Below are 18,381 nucleotides of genomic sequence, written 5' to 3' on the forward strand. Positions count from 1 at the left end.
TTTCACTATGATGTCTTCAACTGGGCAGAGACAGACATCCTTCCTGCCAAGCTTAGGTTGAACCTTTGCTGTTGGACCATGGGGATGCAGAACCTCCACTTTCACATCTTGATGCTCAGTATCCACAGCAACTTGGCTAGCCACCAGTGGTCATCATATACTACTGCTAGCCAGTCTCCATCCAGTGGGTCCCTCTACAGAGGCCGCCATTCAATGTAATATTCAGTTTCACAACCAGATGTTGCGAAAATCTACACACTGGCTTTTTTATTTAATATATAAGTGCTGGGAAAGTTACATAATTATAAGCAGACCACAGCCTGCCCATGCTCTACAAGTCAGAAGTGTAGGTTATACAGTATGGTTAAATAATGTAATGCATGTACATTTACATGTGTACATTTATGTGTAAATAAAACCCTGAAATAACATTTTAATCCTTTACTATGTTCACAAATAATATTATATTAGCACATTAAGAGGTTATAGGTGGATTTGTCAACTCCGTCAGCCGAAGTTGACGTAAGGGCATGTATTTTCCCTCCAAAACATGTATTGTACACTGCAGCTAGCTAGTTTTTCCTCAGTTGCTAGCTGTCTCAATAACCTCACTAAAATGCTTAAATTCAATCCACTATGGTTTATGGTGTTGACATTGTCCAGCTGTGACCATAGGAATATTGACATTGTCTAAAATATCAAAAAATGTGAAACTTACCAGAGCATGTGTGGTAGTGTTGCATTCACCACGTTAGACGTCATTCGTGGTGGACGCCGCGGAATTTTCCTGTGGGAATGTGGAAGTTGTAGTCCCTACATTTGTCACACTTAAATGTTTCAGATCATCAAACAAATTTAAATATTAGTCAAAGACCACACAAGTAAACACAAAATGCAGTTTTTAAATGAAGGTTTTTATTATTAAGGGAGAAAAAAAATCCAAACCTACATGGCCCTGTGTGAAAAAGTCTGGAAAAGGTTATAAAGCCATTTCTAAAGCTTTGGGACTTCAGCGAACCACAGTGAGAACCATTATCCACAAAATGGCGAGAACATGGAACAGTGGTGAACCTTCCCAGGAGTGGCCGGCCGACCAAAATTACCCCAAGAGCGCAGCGACGACTCATCCAAAAGACATGGCTCAGGCAGTAAGAGCAGTCGTCTGGCAGTCGGAGGGTTGCCAGTTTGATCCCCCGCCCCCCCTGTCGAAGTGTCCCTGAGCAAGACACCTAACCCCCACATGCTCCTGACGAGCTGGTCGGTGCCTTGCATGGCAGCCAATCACCATCGGTGTGTGAGTGTGTGTATGAATGGGTGAATGGAGAAGCATCAATTGTGCAGCGCTTTGGATAAAGGCACTATATAAATGCCTGCCATTTACCATTTACCCCACAACAACATCCAAAGAACTGTAACACCGCATTTCAGAAAAAGAACATCATACCAACAGTAAAATATGGTGGTGGTAGTGTGATGGTCTGGGGCTGTTTTGCTGCTTCAGGACCTGGAAGACTTGCTGTGATAAATGGAACCATGAATTCTGCTGTCTACGAAAAAATCCTGAAGGAGAATGTCCGGCCATTTGTTCGTGACCTCAAGCTGAAATGAAATGAACTGAAATGAACTCTGAGGGTTCTGCAGCAGGACAATGATCCAAAACACACCAGCAAGTCCACCTCTGAAGAAAAACAAAATGAAGACTTTGGAGTGGCCTAGTCAAAGTCCTGACCTGAATCCTATTGAGATGCTGTGGCATGACCTTAAAAAGGCGGTTCATGCTCGAAAACCCTCCAATGTGGCTGAATTACAACAATTCTGCAAAGATGAGTGGGCCAAAATTCCTCCACAGTGCTGTAAGAGACTCATTGCAAGTTATCGCAAATGCTTGATTGGAGTTGTTGCTGCTAAGGGTGGCCCAACCAGTTATTAGGTTTAGGGGGCAATCACTTTTTCACACAGGGCCATGTAGGTTTGAATTTTTTTTCTCCCTTAATAATAAAAACCTTCATTTAAAAACTGCATTTTGTGTTTACTTGTGTTGTCTTTGACTAATATTTAAATTTGTTTGATGATCTGAAACATTTCAGTGTGACAAACATGCAAAAAAATAAGAAATCAGGAAGGGGGCAAACACTTTTTCACACCACTGTATATGTATTCACAATTGTAGAGTTTTTTAAAGTTTTTTTGGGCTGGTCAATATTGTGACCTCTTGCTGAGGACAAGTACAATAACATGGACCTTCTAACCACAGACCATACATTTAAACAAATTTCCCCCAAAAAAAGATGTGCTAAAAAATAACATAGGTATACACAGTTCCTTTAGATTTAACTTTGTAAGTATGTAAATCATGATGAATTTCTTGATTTTTAATATAAATTAGACTTTTCTATGTAGGACATGTTTTGTCCCAACTCTCAAGAATCAGTGATATACAGGAAATTGAACTACTATATGCAGCATATTACATATAGGGAACTGCTACAGTATGCAGTATTTTACAGCAAACAGAGCTATACTATTTAAATATATTCATAACATTTCACAAAACAGAGCTACAGTATGCATATTATTACAGTAAGCAGAGCTATAGTATTCACTGTATTCCACGAAACAGACCTACAAAACAGTACAACCTATTGCATACAAGAAACAGAGCTACAGAATATACCATACAGTATGAGAAACAAACACTTTTTCAAGTTTTCTCCTTAGCCTGTTTGTTTAATTATTTTTTCCTGTTGAACAGGAAAAAAGCAACAGTTGAAGCAACACTGATACTTCTATTTGATGTTAAAAAAAGTGCTGTTGTTCTTTTATGCTCTGTGCTATTGTGAGGCACAAAGTGTCCAGTAAGGTGAATACATTTTTTTACACAAGTAGTATCTTGTATTAAGATACTTGTGGATTCACCTTACTGGACACTAAGAAAAAGTAGACACATTTATTTTGTGGAATTCTGGCATTTAGAGTGTGATAAACTTTTGTGTCTACCAGTCACCAGTCACAAGGTAAAATGAAGGATTTATATATATACTACATAATAATAGGGGGCGACATGGCTCAGGCAGTAAGAGCAGTCGTCTGGCAGTCGGAGGGTTGTATCTAAGTGTCCCTGAGCAAGACACCTAACCCCCAAATGCTCCTGACGAGCTGGTCGGTGCCTTGCATGGCAGCCAATTGCCGTTGGTGTGTGAGTGTGTGTCTGAATGGGTGAATGAGAAGCATCAATTCTACAGCGCTTTGGATGAAGGCGCTATAATGCCAACCATTTAATAAATGCAAATAATCCCTCTTTCCTTTGATAACCTTTTTCATCACTATCAACAACATTTCTAAATAAATGGGGTGGCCTGTAGCGTAGGTCACGCAAGGTCGGTGGTTCTAATCCTGGTGTAGCCACAATAAGATCCGCACAGCCATCGGGCCCTTGAGCAAGGCCCTTAACCCTGCATTGCTCCAGGGGAGGATTGTCTCCTGCTTAGTCTAATCAAGGGTACGTCGCTCTGGATACGAGCGTCTGCCAAATGCCAATAATGTAATGTAATGTAAATAAGTTATTGAAACCTTGTAAATGAGAAGATGGGTTAATTGGTAATTGAATTATTAAAATGATTACTTATAGATTAAATACTTTAACTTTGATAGTATGATTCCCTGAACTCTATTCCAGAAACGCTTTTGATACAAAGAGGCGTGTCTCTTCTTCTATTGTGTAGATGCACTAGCACTATCTGTGTATGTGTCTCTGAGCTAACCAAGTTCATTTATATATGACTATTACTAGAGTATGCGTCAGTGTTAGCCAAGTTCCTTGAACAGTTAGTCAAACGTCAGAGAAACTGAAGAAGGAGCTCTGTCCAAAGAACTTCTTTTGGTAAGTTCATGGTTGCTTTCTGAGAGTGAATCTGGGTTCGAGAATTAGCTGGGTTCGGTTGATTCAGGACAAAAGACCATCTCTATTTGTACTGTTTTTCAAACTTTTTTTATGTACGCTGTTCACTTGATATTGTAATATACTAATTCAGTATTTGGTTGTAGTTTATTTTTTATTGGGTTAAAATGAAATTGAGAAATTAGTGAAATATACATGCCTCTCTCTCTCAGTGATCTGTGCAGTTCTGAGGAAACGGGCAAACGTGTAACTGCCAAAGCTCCATCAAGCCAATTCTCAACTTCACGCTTCACACTTAAAGGTGACTGTCATGTCTCTCATATAACTGCACTGATTATTATTCCTTATTTCAAATGTTCATGGGTGCATATTTCTTCTGGTTAATTTTTAATGGGAAGCCTGGGAGTCTTCATTGTTTTATTCATGTCATTTTTTTGTGTGGACAGTTTTGTAATGAAGATTGTTTGGCAAGTTGTAAGCAACACTAGTGCTAGCTGCAACAGACACTGCAGGTTCTGGTCAGGCAGCTTAAAGTTAGAATTAGCTTTTTGTTCGAAGCTTTAAGTTTTTACTTTGTAAATGTAACCCGAAGGCAAATGCCACTCCTCCACACAAAGCTGACAGCTGTAGGAACTACATCAATTAGGCAATTAGCACAGGTGTGTTTGCCCCATGGCAGAAGCAAACATGTATTCATCTAATTTGGCCACTCAGTATGGACAAGTAAAGAAAATAGTTTCATGAAAAGAAAGAAAATATATAGCTATTGATATAACTGGCCTTAGTATGAGGTTTTTATTTTCTAATCACATGAACATTATCAGGTACCCCGACCAAACAACCAAGTACATCCCAGGAGTAGGCAGAAAAGATTTCTTTATTAAATGACAGGCATGAGTGAAAGTATAATGTCTCTTTAATCCATCTCATTTTTGCGTGTAGTACCTTCAGCATACAGGAGCCTTTTGTTGTCCTGATAATTCATCTCTGTCCTCACCCTTCCAAGAGATAATACAAAACTTTGAGCCAAGTAACCTGAGTGAGCATAACATCAATGTCACAATAGTTTTTCTTTTGTCAACATAATGTAATGTTACTTTCTGAAAAAGCAAAATTATGAAAAGGGAAAAATGTATTTAGATTTAAAATAAAAATGTACTCGTTAAAAATGAATGTTGACGCAAAACAATCTGGATAATCTTTTGCTCGTTGGTTACTACTGTGTACATGCAGGCAGAAATAATGTACATACTACATAGACATACACGTCTGCACAGACGGACGCATGACCTGTTCAAAAGTGACACCTTTTTAATGCCTCTCTTGTCTCTCTTTAGAGTGGCCCTTGTGAATGTCTCAGGAAGCGAAGAATCACAAATGTCAAACTGAACAGCTGACCTGGACACCTTGGACTACTTTAATTCAACACGTGTGCCTCCGGGGGAAATGATGGATGAGACTCACTTCAATGACAGCCTGGAAATGTTTGACATTCAGCCTTTGCTGACTGTGATTGACATTGTAACTATAATCATTGAGCTGCCAGTTCTCTGCTGGGCTGTTTTTGTCCTTTATCATCAGGTCAAGATTCGCTATGTCATACCCGTTTATGTCATTACCTCCTCATTTCAGATTTCATCCAGATCATTGGTAGAATTTTAATTGAATTGTCAATGATTTTAATGGAAGCAGATACTTTTTTATATATTAAGAAATTTGCTAGATTTCTGTACATTTTTGGTGTATTTGCCAGTATTGGGTTCATGGTGTGTATTGCTCTGGAGAGATACCTCCTGGTTGTGCATCCGTTGTGGTATCGATGTCACCACACTATCAAACACTCCATACTCCTTTCACTGGCTGTCTGGCCATCTGTGGGGCTCTTCTCAATAGGATTTTATTTCAATTTTTGGTCAGGCTACTGTGGTTTTGTGTTTGCATTTGCCTCCTTTATAATAATCCCATTGCTCCTTCTTCTGTTCTTCCTGGGAGCCATATGCAGAGCCCTCTCTCACTCCATCTCTGTCCCACACGAAGAAAAGAAAAGGATTCTGGGTACACTGGCACTTATCCTGCTCATATATATAGTCATGTTCTGTCCAAATATATTATTGATGTTTAATATCATTTCATCTTTCAAGGTTTCTGATATATTGGATATTGTTTCTCATATATGTATCTTTCTTAGCCCCCTAGCTGACCCCCTACTGTATATTTTGACTAAGAGACACAAAACTCACAGGGAGAGCAGAGATACCTCCACTGTTCTCAGTGGAAATATTACCAGTGTATAGATCATGCTTTTACAACAGGAGTCAGGCCACCACATTGTCTTCTGAACAGATTCAGTCCCTCTTCAAATACCATCATACATGTTCAGAACTGTGTATTTGGATATTGGAGGCTCCAGTTGTTTCAGGGATGAAGGAAGTGAATGTCTGCTTTGCTGTCAGTGCTCCAGAACTTCTCATAAAAGTTTGTCATGCTTGGTGATTGTTGGGGCCAGGGGTTGAAGATGTTTGACTTCATCCTGTTCTTAATGAAACCACTCTTGAATGTGTGTATGGGGGGATTGTGAGGGAACAGTGTTCCACAACATTTCACTCCCGGTATTAATGGTCAAATTGCATGTGAATGGTATGTCCCAGAAGTAATTATGGTATGTAAACATAGGCAAGGATGTTGATGTTATATGAATGTTATTCATATTAAAAAATGATTAATATAGCTCTGGTAAGATTCTGGTTTCAGAATTGTTCAAAATACATGCACGATATCTCCTAATAAAGCAATGAATGTAATTGTATGTATTATATTATACATTACATAATATTATATGATATTATATGTGTAATTAGACTAAACTTTAAACAAACATTATACTTTCCACGGACAGGTTCATGTGTTATTTGGGACCATATGTGCATACTGAATGGTACTTGTATCAGCAGCCTTAAGCCATTATAATTTATATTATAATGTAACAGACATGTTTTTGTTCATCCAAGTTTTCACACAGACAAATTCAATGCCTCCGCTTTGTTTTAGGATCCATTATAAAATATTCAGCTGCTTTCATTCTTCACAGGCTCAATAAAGTCTTATTCCTTTATTTTTGATGTTTTGTTTATTGGATCATCATTGAATTAGTATAATTTTTCCACCCCAAATGACTGTGAAACAACACAGTAAAACTTGGAAATGTATTAATAACATGAGCATCAAAATGAAAAATGTCCCTTTGTTCCAAAGCATCACAAATGCATGTCTCATTTTGGTGTCTTTGGTGTTGTATATTTGGCTGATCTTATCTCTGCATGGGGGTGAACCACTCCAGCTGATGTCTTTGACCTATCACCAGAGTCTGGATATCTTATTTTCAACTTATCTGACAATCGATATTATAACTCTTTGCAAGTGAACTAGGACAAGAGACACGAATAACCAGGCAGGAAACAGAAAATGCTATGACAGGGGAGCGTGGAGTGTGAAAAACATACCATGTATATATTCTTTTAGAAATCTTGTATCTATTTTTTGCATGAAAATGAAAAAGTGAAAAAGAAAGAATTCAACACAAATCTGTGTAAGCCTGTGTCAGCACATGTGTGTGGATGAAAGAATAATCTCTCTTTAATGCATCTCATTTTTGTGTATAATACCTTCAGCATACAGGAGCCTTTTGTTGTCCTGATAATTCATTTCACTTTGAAACTGTGCTCCCACTTGTTAAGTGTTTCATAACAGCAGGAGCCTACAATCCAAAATAAGAAAAATTAGTTTCAGGAGTCATCGGCAAAGAATAATAAATGTTTGACTTACTCGAAGCTTGAGGCAGAATGTTAAATCTATTGATAAAAGTTTTAAAAAACCAACCTGTTGTGACCACACAGGGTCTTCATCAGTGTATGACAAAGAATGGCTCAATGGGAAGTATGCAGCATCCAAAATAGGACAGGAAACAGCTAAAGTAAGCAACGTATTACATACAGGAAACAGGTACAGGGTGCACTATTACATACAGGAAACGGGTACAGGATGCAACGTATTACATACAGGAAACAGGTACAGGATGCTGTGTATTGCATACAGGAAACAGAAGTACAGTAATGTCCAAAGGTTTTGGGCAGGCGTGAAAAAATCCTGTAAAGTAAGAATGCTTTCAAAAATCGAAATCATAATTTAATAATTTCTTTTCATCACTTAACAAAATGCAAAGTGTGTGCACAGAAGAAAAATCTAAATCTACATCAAATCAATATTCGGTGTGATCACCCTTTGCCTTCAAAACAGCATCAATTCTTCTTGGTATACTTGCACACACCTGCCTAAAATTATGCACTCCTCCACACAGCTGTAGGAACTACATCAATATGGCAATTGGCACAGGTGTGTTTGCCCCATGGCAGAAGCAAACATGTATTCATCTAATTTGGCCAGTCAGTATGGACAAGTAAATAGTTTCAAGAAAAAAAAAAAAAATATATATATATATATATATATATATATATATATATATATATATATATATATATATAAATATATACAGGCTATATATGCTCGTTGGTTACTACTGTGTACATGCAGGCAGAAATAATGCGCATACTACGTAGACATACACATGTCTGCACAGACGGATACTTGACCTGTTCAAAAGTGACACCTTTTTAACGCCTCTCTTGTCTCTCTTTAGAGTGGCCTCTGTGAAGGTCTCAGGAAGTGAAGAATCACAAATGTCAAACTGAACAGCTGACCTGGACACCATGGACTACTTTAATTCAACACGTGTGCCTCCGGGGGAAATGACTGACTTCAATTACAGCCTGGACAATTTTGCATCATTCCTTTGCTTTAATCCATTGACTGTGATTGACATTGTAACTATAAGCATTGAGCTGCCAGTTCTCTGCTGTTTTTGTCCTTTATCATCAGGTCAGGACTGGCTATATCATACCCGTTTATGTCATTAACCTCCTCATTTCTGATTTCATCCAGATGATTGGTAGACTTTTAGAAGTGTTTACTATGATATTTGCTTTATCTCTGTTCATGTTTGGTGTATTGGCCAGTATTGGGTTCATGGTGTGTATTGCGCTGGAGAGATACCTCCTGGTCGTGCATCTGTTGTGGTATCGATGTCACCACACTATCAAACACCCCATACTCATTTCACTGGCTGTCTGGCTATCTCTGGTGCTGTTCTCAATAGGATTTCTTTTCAGTTTTTGGTCAGGCTACAGTGGTATTTTGTTTCCATTTGCCTCCTTTATAATAATCCCATTGCTCCTTCTTCTGTTCTTCCTGGGAGCCATATGCAGAGCCCTCTCTCACTCCATCTCTGTCCCACACGAAGAAAAGAAAATAATTCTGGGTACACTGGCACTTATCCTGCTCATATATAAAGTCATGTTCTGTCCAAGTATATTATTGATGTTTAATATCACTTCATCTTTCAAGGATTCACATATATTGAATATTGTTTCTTGTACATTTATCTTCCTTAGCCCCCTAGCTGACCCCCTACTGTATATTTAGACTAAGAGACGCAAAACTCACAGGGAGAACAGAGATACCCCCACTGTTCTTAGTGAAAATATTACCAGTGTATAGGTCATGCTTTTACAACAGGAAATATAAAATACTGGGAACACCAAACAATATCTGAATATGAAGAGATAAGGAGTCAGCTCTCCACATTGTCTTCAGAACAGATTCAGTCCCTCTTTAAATGCCGTCATACATGTTCAGAACTGTGTATTTGGATATTGGAGCCTCCAGTTGTTTCAGGGATGAAGGAAGTGAACGTCTGCTTTGCTGTCAGTGCTCCAGATCTTCTGATAAAAGTTTTTCATGCTTGGTGATTGTTGGGGCCAGGGGTGGAAGATGTTTGACTTCATCCTGGCCTTAATGAAACCACTCTTGAAGGTGTGTATGGGGGGATCGTGAGGGAACAGTGTTCCACAACATTTCACTCCCGGTATTAATGGTCAAATTGCATGTGAATGGTATGTCCCAGAAATGTCAGTATGGTATGTAATCATAGGCAAGGGTTGAGTGTTATTCATAAATGATTAATCTAGATCTGGTAATATTTTCAGAATTGAGCAAAATACAAAAGCTGTTATTTCTCCGCTTAACTGTCAGTCATGTACTAAATCGTCTAATAAAGCAATGAATGTAATTGTATGTATTATATTATACATGATATAATATTATATGATATTATGAATGTAATTAGAGTGAACATTATACTTTCCACGGACAGGTTCATGTATTATTTGGGACCATATGTGCATACTGAATGGTACTTGTATCAGCAGCCTTAAGCCATTATAATTTATATTATAATGTAACAGACATGTTTTTGTTCATCCAAGTTTTCACACAGACAAATTCAATGTATCTGCTTTGTTTTAGGATGCTTTATAAAATATTCAGCTGCTTTCATTCTTCTAAATAAAAATACTGGAGCCTACCATTTCACTTTGTCCACAGGCTCACTAAAGTCTTATTCCTTTATTTTTTATGTTTTGTTTATTGGATCATCATTGAATTAGTAGAATATTTTCTCCCCCGACGACTGTGAACCAATGTGTTTCGTAAAACTTGGAAATGTATTAATAACATGAGCATCACAATGAAAAATGTCCCTTTGTTCCAAAGCATCACAAATGTATAATGTCTCATTTTGGTGTCTTTGGTGTTGTATATTTGGCTGATCTTATCCCTGCATGGGGGTGAACCACTCCAGCAATACATATCCGTTGTTTTCCATGACTTCCTGATGTCTTTGACCTATCACAAGAGTCTTGATATCTAATTTTCAGCTCATCTTACGTGCGATAATCTAACTCTTTTGAATGGATCTCTATCGGAATTGGGGGGTGGGGCTAGATTCAGTTGTAAATTATGTTGATATAGTATGGAACACATTTGTTGGCTAAATGGCTTTAATTAATCAAGGGTCTGAGGCATCAAAGCAGCCTCAAACTACTATGCTGCGATTCGATATTCCACAGATACTTCAACAAACTACTGTGCTGCGATTTGATATGCAGCAGATACTTCAACAAACTACTATGCTGCTATTCGATATTCAGCAGATACTTCAAGGGTTCTTTCTGCTGAATAATTATTCCATTGAGTTCAACAGGAAAATTAGTCAGGGGTCCCTTGTAATATCTATAGCATATCTGGCAGCAGCACAATGTTTTGAGGCCCATCTCTTACCTTGGACCCTTGATGACATAAATCCATTTCGCCAACAAATGTGTTCTGTCCTGTTTTGGCGTAATTTAATGCTGAATCTAGTCGCACCCCCAGTTCCCATAGCGATCCATTCAAATGCAACAAGATTTTTGTATCACTTGTATGACAACCTGAAAATGTGATAGAGAAAATGTGACCAGACTTGATAGGTCACAGACTTCAGGAAGTCATGACAACAATATGCAACCAAATCCAAAACATTACTATTTTATTAATTTGTACTACATGGTGAAACCAATATGTAAAAAAAAGCTGAGAATATATTGTTTTTTATAGATTGTTTGAATACAATCAGAGAAAATAAAGGATTAATAGGATAAAGCAGAAAAGGACAAGGTGTGTCCAAACTTTTGACTGGTATCCCACCAATGAATGTGCCTTCCGTATATTTCTTTGTAAAAAAATAAATAAATAAATAAAATTATAATAATAACTATTGCACCATTTACAAACAGGGTCTCACTCAATGCTTCTTAACAAACCTATTCTGCAGGGAATTAGAAATAAAAACAGAAAATATTTACTATCAATGATTTGCTGAAAACCACTTTATTGATATCACAGGAGTGTATGTAATGCAATTGCTTCCTTATGAAGCACAAACGCTAAGCATCTCTGCATGTGTTTCAGGAATGCAGATGCATGCCGGGTAAGAGTGGTTCTGGCCAATCCTCGGGCTCCTCCTAAGCAGGGAGAGTGGCTTTCTGGCTCATGCAGAAGTCAGGCCTCAGGCTCTGGATGGTGCAGTCAGAGGTCTCCATGGTGCACAGGTTACAGTCACAGCTCAGAGCCACGGGGAAGGTCACATGGGGATCCACTCCGGGGCGGCAATCGGGCAGACGGACTGTCTCGTAGCGGACGTCCCGGTACGTGCACACTCGCTGGTACACCGTGGACAGTCGGCTCTTGTAGCTTGGGTCCTGAGGAACGGAGAGCCTAGCATTACGTACAGTTTATCTAAACTCACTACGTGGCCGCAAGACTCCACTGTTTCAAATATAGGATTCATGAATGTGGAGCTGAACCAATTTTTCTGAAAGTAGCAAATAGTAGGGTTTTCTTTTGATTGATAATGGAGATTTGTGTCTTCAATCCTAAATGTAAAATTTTATTTCTACTGATGTCACAGTCTGTTAAAATCTCTTTTCTTGCACACAGACCCCTGTTACTAATGTGTACATGAACTATTGTACTATTGTAGCCGGTAGCCTAGTGGTTGAGGTATATGACTGGGACCCACAAGGTTGGCGGTTCAATCCCCAATGTAGCCATAATGAGATCCGCACAGCTGTTGGGCCTTTGAGCAAGGCCCTTAACCCCACATTGTCCCCTGCTTAGCCTAATCAACTGCAATAATCAACTAATCAACTTGGATAAAAGCGTCAGCTAAATAACATGTAATGTAATGTCATGTAATGTATTGCGTACAAATAAACACCAATGCTGAAGATTACAGAGTGTAAGACCCATGACCTGGGGAAGCCACGTGACTGAGACACGCTACCTTGGTCATGCAGTGGCCACTGCAGATGGAGGTCTGGAACACCAGACATTTTGGACATCCATCTTTCTCCACAGAAATGGTCTCATTGATTGGCTCGCAAGGCTGCAGTACAGAGCCTCCAGCAGACACAAGGAGGTGGCACATGCATGCAAAGAGGAGCCAACTGCATTCTGGGTAGATTGACATCCTGTAGGAAAACAAAGCAACTCTTTCACTAACATACATGTTAAATCCAGAGCTTGTAATATAACCTGAATGCCTTCTTGGTATAACACTGCACCCAGGAAATGTATTCCAAATATAGCCTTACACAAAGCAAAATAGTTGAATTAAATGAAATTCTCTAAGCGAAGGTAGATACAGCTAAGTATATAGCATGTGTAGTGAGAACGCAGATATAGGTACATAAGCAGGTAGAGAGGCAGATGCAGGTAGGTAGAGAGGCAGAAATAAGCATGTAGGTTTGTGAGTACAGGTAAGAAGCCAGTTATAGGCAGGTAGGCAAGGATTTGAATGCTCAATAATGCAGTAGGGCCTTTAATTTCCATTAAACTTGTTAATCGTGGCAATATCCATACATATAAAGGATGAATATACATTTAAAGATTTGCATGTATTATTTTGCTCTGATGAGATTATCAATATTATTACAATAATCTGTCATAACCTCTGATTTGGGCAAATAATAAAACTGGTTGATAGGCAGTCAGACATTGCAACTCAGTCAGAACAAAGTTGTATTCACAGGTGCTATAATGAAATGGAATAACTCAAATCAAACATTAAACTGCAACTGCCATGCCTATGTGAACTAGTAATTTCACCCGTGGTCATTTTTCAAAGAAGACAGGTCATGATGAATTTGACTCACCTGAGAGACTGTATTCCAGTGGCTCAGCTGGCCGCAGTAAAGTTTGGTCTTGGTTCTCACATCAGTCTTTGTCCATTTTATACAGTGGAAGCAATTGATGTCATTGTGTTGAAGCTCAACCCACACACTGACCTTGTAGGTCAGCCCTGAATTTAACATTAATGTCACGATGGATTATTAGCAAGCACTGTGACACAGTAAGGCGCCTTCCTGTTTATCGTGCTGCACAAATAATCTCTCATGGAACACTGCATGATGGAACAAAATAAAGACCCACGAGTGCTCTTTCACGAACAGACATTGGCCTTGTATGTTTAGTGCTTTCTTGCTTTGCAAAAGTGTGCCTTTGATCGCCAAACCCTAGAAAAAACATAGTACCTTCTTCCTCACTGCCTGGACCTCAGAGTTTAGAATACTCATGCTGGATCAACTCTCTTGTGACCAACTTCTGGGATGCCAGGGTCTTTGCTAAAATGTACTGGCTTTACAATGCATTCATCTGCTATTATTGTTTGTATCAATATAAGCTAACAATAGTTTAAAAATAATGTGTTGGTTTTGGCCAATGCTGGGATTATGGGTGATTTCATGGCCCGATATGATTATGCAACCTAGGTTATGAATTTGATGTCCTGCTGATGCTGTAGCTTGAGTGAAAATATTGTGCTTCAAAACTAGTCTAATTATAATCATCTGAACTTTTTATTTTGTACCATATAATTATTACCAGCCAAACTCACAAGCAAAGCAACAAGTGACAGCTCTGCTAAACAGTAAAGTGAGAAAGTTTAAATATTTTGCTATACATATACATAATCTGCATTGACACACCACTCTGAAAATTGGTTCAGTCATCTCATTCTTCTTGGCTCTCAGTTGCCATTACTGTAGAACTGGTTTCTTACCTGAACTGACAGTTAAAAATAATTTGCAAAGCAGATGTATTTCCTGCCTCTACTCTGATTGCCTTGGATGCTTATCGATGTTTGAATGGGATAATATTTCCCTGCAGGATGAAACCTGCCCAGAATGTTCTAATCCATGTTGAAACTGGGGCTGCTTCGTCAGAAGCCGTTGGTGATTGCTTTTCTTATTCAAGGCTTGAGAGATAAATAGTACACACTATAATATCCGGTGATAAATCAAGGATTTTAAAGCTAAAAATAAAGAACACTACCTTGAAATGCTGTGGCACTACATACATTCTTTTAATTCTGAACACCTTCAATCAGGGGGTGTCGGTTCGCTGGAGTTTGCTCAATACTATACACTTAGTGGGCGGCGGTAACGGCATGACTAACGAAGACATGCAGGAACTCTAAATGCAGTAGTGAAGGGATACACGGCTGGTAATATAGGACGGACGCTTACTCATGAAATGCGCATGCGTATTAATGCAAAAATAAAACCAATGATTCCAATGTAATGTCAATCTAAGTTGTATACCATGACGGGTGAAGGTGAAGGTGAAAGTGAAGACGGGCAAAAGGTGAACATATTCACTTCCAAAGCGTATGCTTTATCAACGTATAATAAACTAGTTAGGTAGATAACGTTATCAAACAAGTGAAGTGTAAGCTAGGTGGAAGAGAGAATGAACTTGCTAGCCGTTTAAAGTGACTCGGTTACATGGCATTGTCTGGCTGTAATTTGTCATTAGACAGCGAATTATTATCAGTTGTTTGCGAACCACGGTAAAGCTTCTTTGTTAGCCACGCTGGTCAACTAGCTGGATGGATAGCTAAATTACCCACCGGTGTGTGTAGTTTACAGGCTTGTAACGCTGGGTGACGAATATAGCTTTGTTGTGTTTCTTTGCAGTCCTTCAAGTTGTTAGGAATACTTGACATTCAGAAGACCCCGTGCGCAAGAGAGTCTCTGCTGCACGGTGCAGGAGGCTCCCTCGTCGCGGGGTTGGGACACTTTTTAGTCACAAGTAAGATAATAGTGCACACGCTTCTTATACAATCGCACTCAGTTACATTCGGATCCACCCTGCTGTCAATTGCATGGCTCTGCTCCCCTCCCATCAAACACTTTTGGTAGGGTAACTGCCTTTTTATTAGTATCTCAGGTATTGAAGATCTATGGCAGCTTTTGTTTCGTTTAAACACTAAGAAGTGTCAGACTCTTGGTTGAACAAAGACATTGTGACCCGCAAATGTAACGTAACGGATGGCTTGCCTGCATAACAATTGCATACTGAAATGCAGAATGCTGAAATTTCCTGGGAAAGGTTATCGTAAAAATCCATGTGTGATGATAATAGTAATGTTAAATGTACTCTATTTTCTTCCATCCCCAGGTCGAGTCAAAAGGTCTTTTGACTTTGGTGTTGCGGGTTTCTTGTTGACAACTCTTGGATCTTGGTAATCATCTTTTCATCTTTCCTCGCCATTAACGATGCCCCGACAAACATGCCCATATTGGCCCGGTGTGGGCTGTAAATGTGCACACTGCTCTCCATGCTAGGGCTAGGAAATCTGGGATGTGCTCAGTGTTGAGCTCAGTGTTGAGCTCAGTGTCCAGCTCAGTGTCCAGCTCAGTGTCCAGCTCAGTGTCCAGCTCAATGCTGAGCTCAGTGTCCAGCTCAGTGTCCAGCTCAGTGTCCAGCTCAGTGTCCAGCTCAGTGTCCAGCTCAATGCTGAGCTCAGTGTCACGCTCAGTGTCGCGCTCAGTGTCGCGCTCAGTGTCGCGCTCAGTGTCGCGCTCAGTGTCGCGCTCAGTGTCGCGCTCAGTGCTGAACTCAGTGTGAGCTCAGTGTGAGCTCTGTGCCGAGCTCTGTGCCGAGCTCAGTGTGCTCTGGCCCTACAGTTTCAGCTCAAATTAGACCTCCACACAGAGGTCACGGACATCTAGTAAGAACCATTTGAGAACCAAATTTATACAAATCCCTGTGTCTAAGCTAGCTTCCTTTAACATGTTGAGGTCACAATGCTTTGATGATATTATTATATTTAACTATTATACTTGAATATGTTAAGTCACAGCTTACCACTGTGTGTGGAAATGGCAAAGATGAACAAACAAAGCAATTTTCTACTTTCTGTTAGCTAGCCCAAATACACCCAAGAATATGCAGAGGGGGCAATTAAGCAACCGCAAATCAAAAGATGCATACAGCAGTAAAGATGCACTATTAAATGCAATGGAGCTTGATCATCTAAAGATAGAGGTCCCAGAACACAAGTTTAAAAACTACATCATAATACTCCTGCTTCATAGACTCTCCTCGCTCCCCTTAAATTTGGTTGAATTGATAATAGGCGGCACGGATGGTGCAGTGGGTAGCACTGCCGCCTCACAGCTAGGAGGTCCTGGGTTCGAATCCCCGTCGGCCGGGGCCTCTCTGTGCGGAGTTTGGATGTTCTCCCCGTGTCTGCGTGGAATTCCTCCGGGTACTCCGGTTGGAGAGTCTAAATTGCCCATAGGTATGAGTGTGTGAGTGAATGGTGTGTGTGCCCTGCGATGGACTGGCGACCTGTTCAGGGTGTATTCCTGCCTTTCGGCCAATGTATGCTGGGATAGGCTCCAGCCCCCCTGCGACCCTGTTCAGGATAAGCGGGTTAGGATAATGAATGAAAGAATGAATGAATGAATGGATGAGTAAATGATAATGTAAATGATAATGTTCTCATGTCTTTGAAGGTTCTACTGTAGGTACAGTAATGCAAGGCTCCGCTTGCAGCAGAGAATGATCCAGGATGGGATAAAGAACAAAGTTGTATATGAAGGAACCAGTCTCGACCCCTCCCGGAGGTCAGATGCAGGCCCTGCCCGGAGCTCATGATGTTGCTCCCCCCAGGGAATCAGTCCTTCAAAGTCATTTCCAGCCTTTCAGTTCACCAGAACGGACACACCGCAATTAAAGTGACTTATATTTAAGCTTTTTTTTTTTGTTTTTTTGTTTTTTTTTTGTAACTGTGTTTTAATGTGTTCCTAAGTTATTATGATTAGTATTTTTGAATTAAATGTGGCATCTCTAATCCCACGCAAAATTGGAATGTCCGATTTGTGAGCCATGTCCAAGCCGCTCGTATACGCCCCCCGCTGCAGACATACTGCTGCTGACTCGGCAGTGTGGTGTCAGCCGTTTGCTTCTTTTCACATCACCTGTTCCACCATACACACCACGCACATAACACCACAAACTGGCTGGCATTACATCGTTTGGGCTGCATTTTAAGGGGGTGAATCATCCTTCAACAGACAGTGTACAATTAAGAGCAATTAACCAATTATTACAATCCGGATGTACAAACCGGCATACAGAGTGGATCCAAAGAACTTGGGGGCAATTGGTTTTGTGCCGTTAATATAACGGATATATTATGGATAAAATCTGTTGGGGCCCAGGGGGGATTGTCCCCTGCTTAGTTTAATCAACTGTAAGTCGCTTTAGATAAAAGCATCAGATAAACAACTGTAATGTAAATATCAGTGTTAAACTCTTTAAAGTGACTGTAAAGGTAAATCTGTGAATGGCTGCAAACTACATTGAATGGCGTTATTATGTTATGCTTAAAGCATCAGCAAAATTGGAGCAATCAAATGCATTGCAATATCAACTTGCCTCAGTCTAAACGCTTCCATGTGGGGATTGAATGGGTGGAGTTTCATTTATTACCAGACTCTGAGCGATTGGGTGAGGGTCATTGATGACATCAAGAATTCTCTGTCCTAATGGCCAATAAATGTTTTAGTCTCATTGCATATCTGCTCCTATAGTTTTTTTTCATAGAGATTTGTAGCATGAGCTATGTGGTGACAAGGTGGTGCAGTGGGTAACATTGTCACCTCACAACACCATCCTGGCTCTGAATTCTGACAGGCCGGTCT

The 18,381-nt window shown here is 39.8% G+C and overlaps 2 protein-coding genes across 2 annotated transcripts; one reads left to right on the forward strand and one right to left on the reverse strand.

Moving 5' to 3' along the window:
- Positions 1-11,850: 11,850 nt before the first annotated feature.
- Positions 11,851-13,678, reverse strand: lhb (luteinizing hormone subunit beta). The gene is made up of 3 exons (XM_061227981.1): positions 13,543-13,678; positions 12,672-12,858; positions 11,851-12,087 (listed from the first exon to the last, which is right to left on the reverse strand). The coding sequence occupies exons 2-3, from the start codon at positions 12,855-12,857 to the stop codon at positions 11,851-11,853; spliced, it is 423 nt and encodes a 140-aa protein (XP_061083965.1). The 5' UTR covers position 12,858; positions 13,543-13,678.
- Positions 13,679-14,939: 1,261 nt separating this feature from the next.
- LOC133118064 (cytochrome c oxidase assembly protein COX20, mitochondrial) lies at positions 14,940-18,255 on the forward strand. Its single transcript, XM_061227742.1, has 4 exons — positions 14,940-15,031; positions 15,364-15,478; positions 15,848-15,911; positions 17,191-18,255. Exons 1-4 carry the CDS (start codon positions 14,990-14,992, stop codon positions 17,330-17,332), a joined length of 363 nt encoding a protein of 120 aa, XP_061083726.1. The 5' UTR covers positions 14,940-14,989; the 3' UTR covers positions 17,333-18,255.
- Positions 18,256-18,381: the final 126 nt, after the last annotated feature.

The sequence above is a fragment of the Conger conger genome, chromosome 18, assembly GCF_963514075.1.
Source record: "Conger conger chromosome 18, fConCon1.1, whole genome shotgun sequence".
In the NCBI taxonomy this organism is placed as follows: Eukaryota; Metazoa; Chordata; class Actinopteri; order Anguilliformes; family Congridae; genus Conger; species Conger conger.

Coding starts and splice junctions, on each gene's coding strand:
- lhb (XM_061227981.1), bottom strand. CDS start 12,857: ATGTCAATCTACCCAGAATGCAGTTGGCTCCTCTTTGCATGCATGTGC. Junction 12,088..12,671: donor GTGGCCACTGCATGACCAAG/GTAGCGTGTCTC, acceptor TCCGTTCCTCAG/GACCCAAGCTACAAGAGCCG.
- LOC133118064 (XM_061227742.1), top strand. CDS start 14,990: ATGACGGGTGAAGGTGAAGGTGAAAGTGAAGACGGGCAAAAG. Junction 15,032..15,363: donor AAAGTGAAGACGGGCAAAAG/GTGAACATATTC, acceptor GTTTCTTTGCAG/TCCTTCAAGTTGTTAGGAAT. Junction 15,912..17,190: donor TTGACAACTCTTGGATCTTG/GTAATCATCTTT, acceptor ATGTCTTTGAAG/GTTCTACTGTAGGTACAGTA.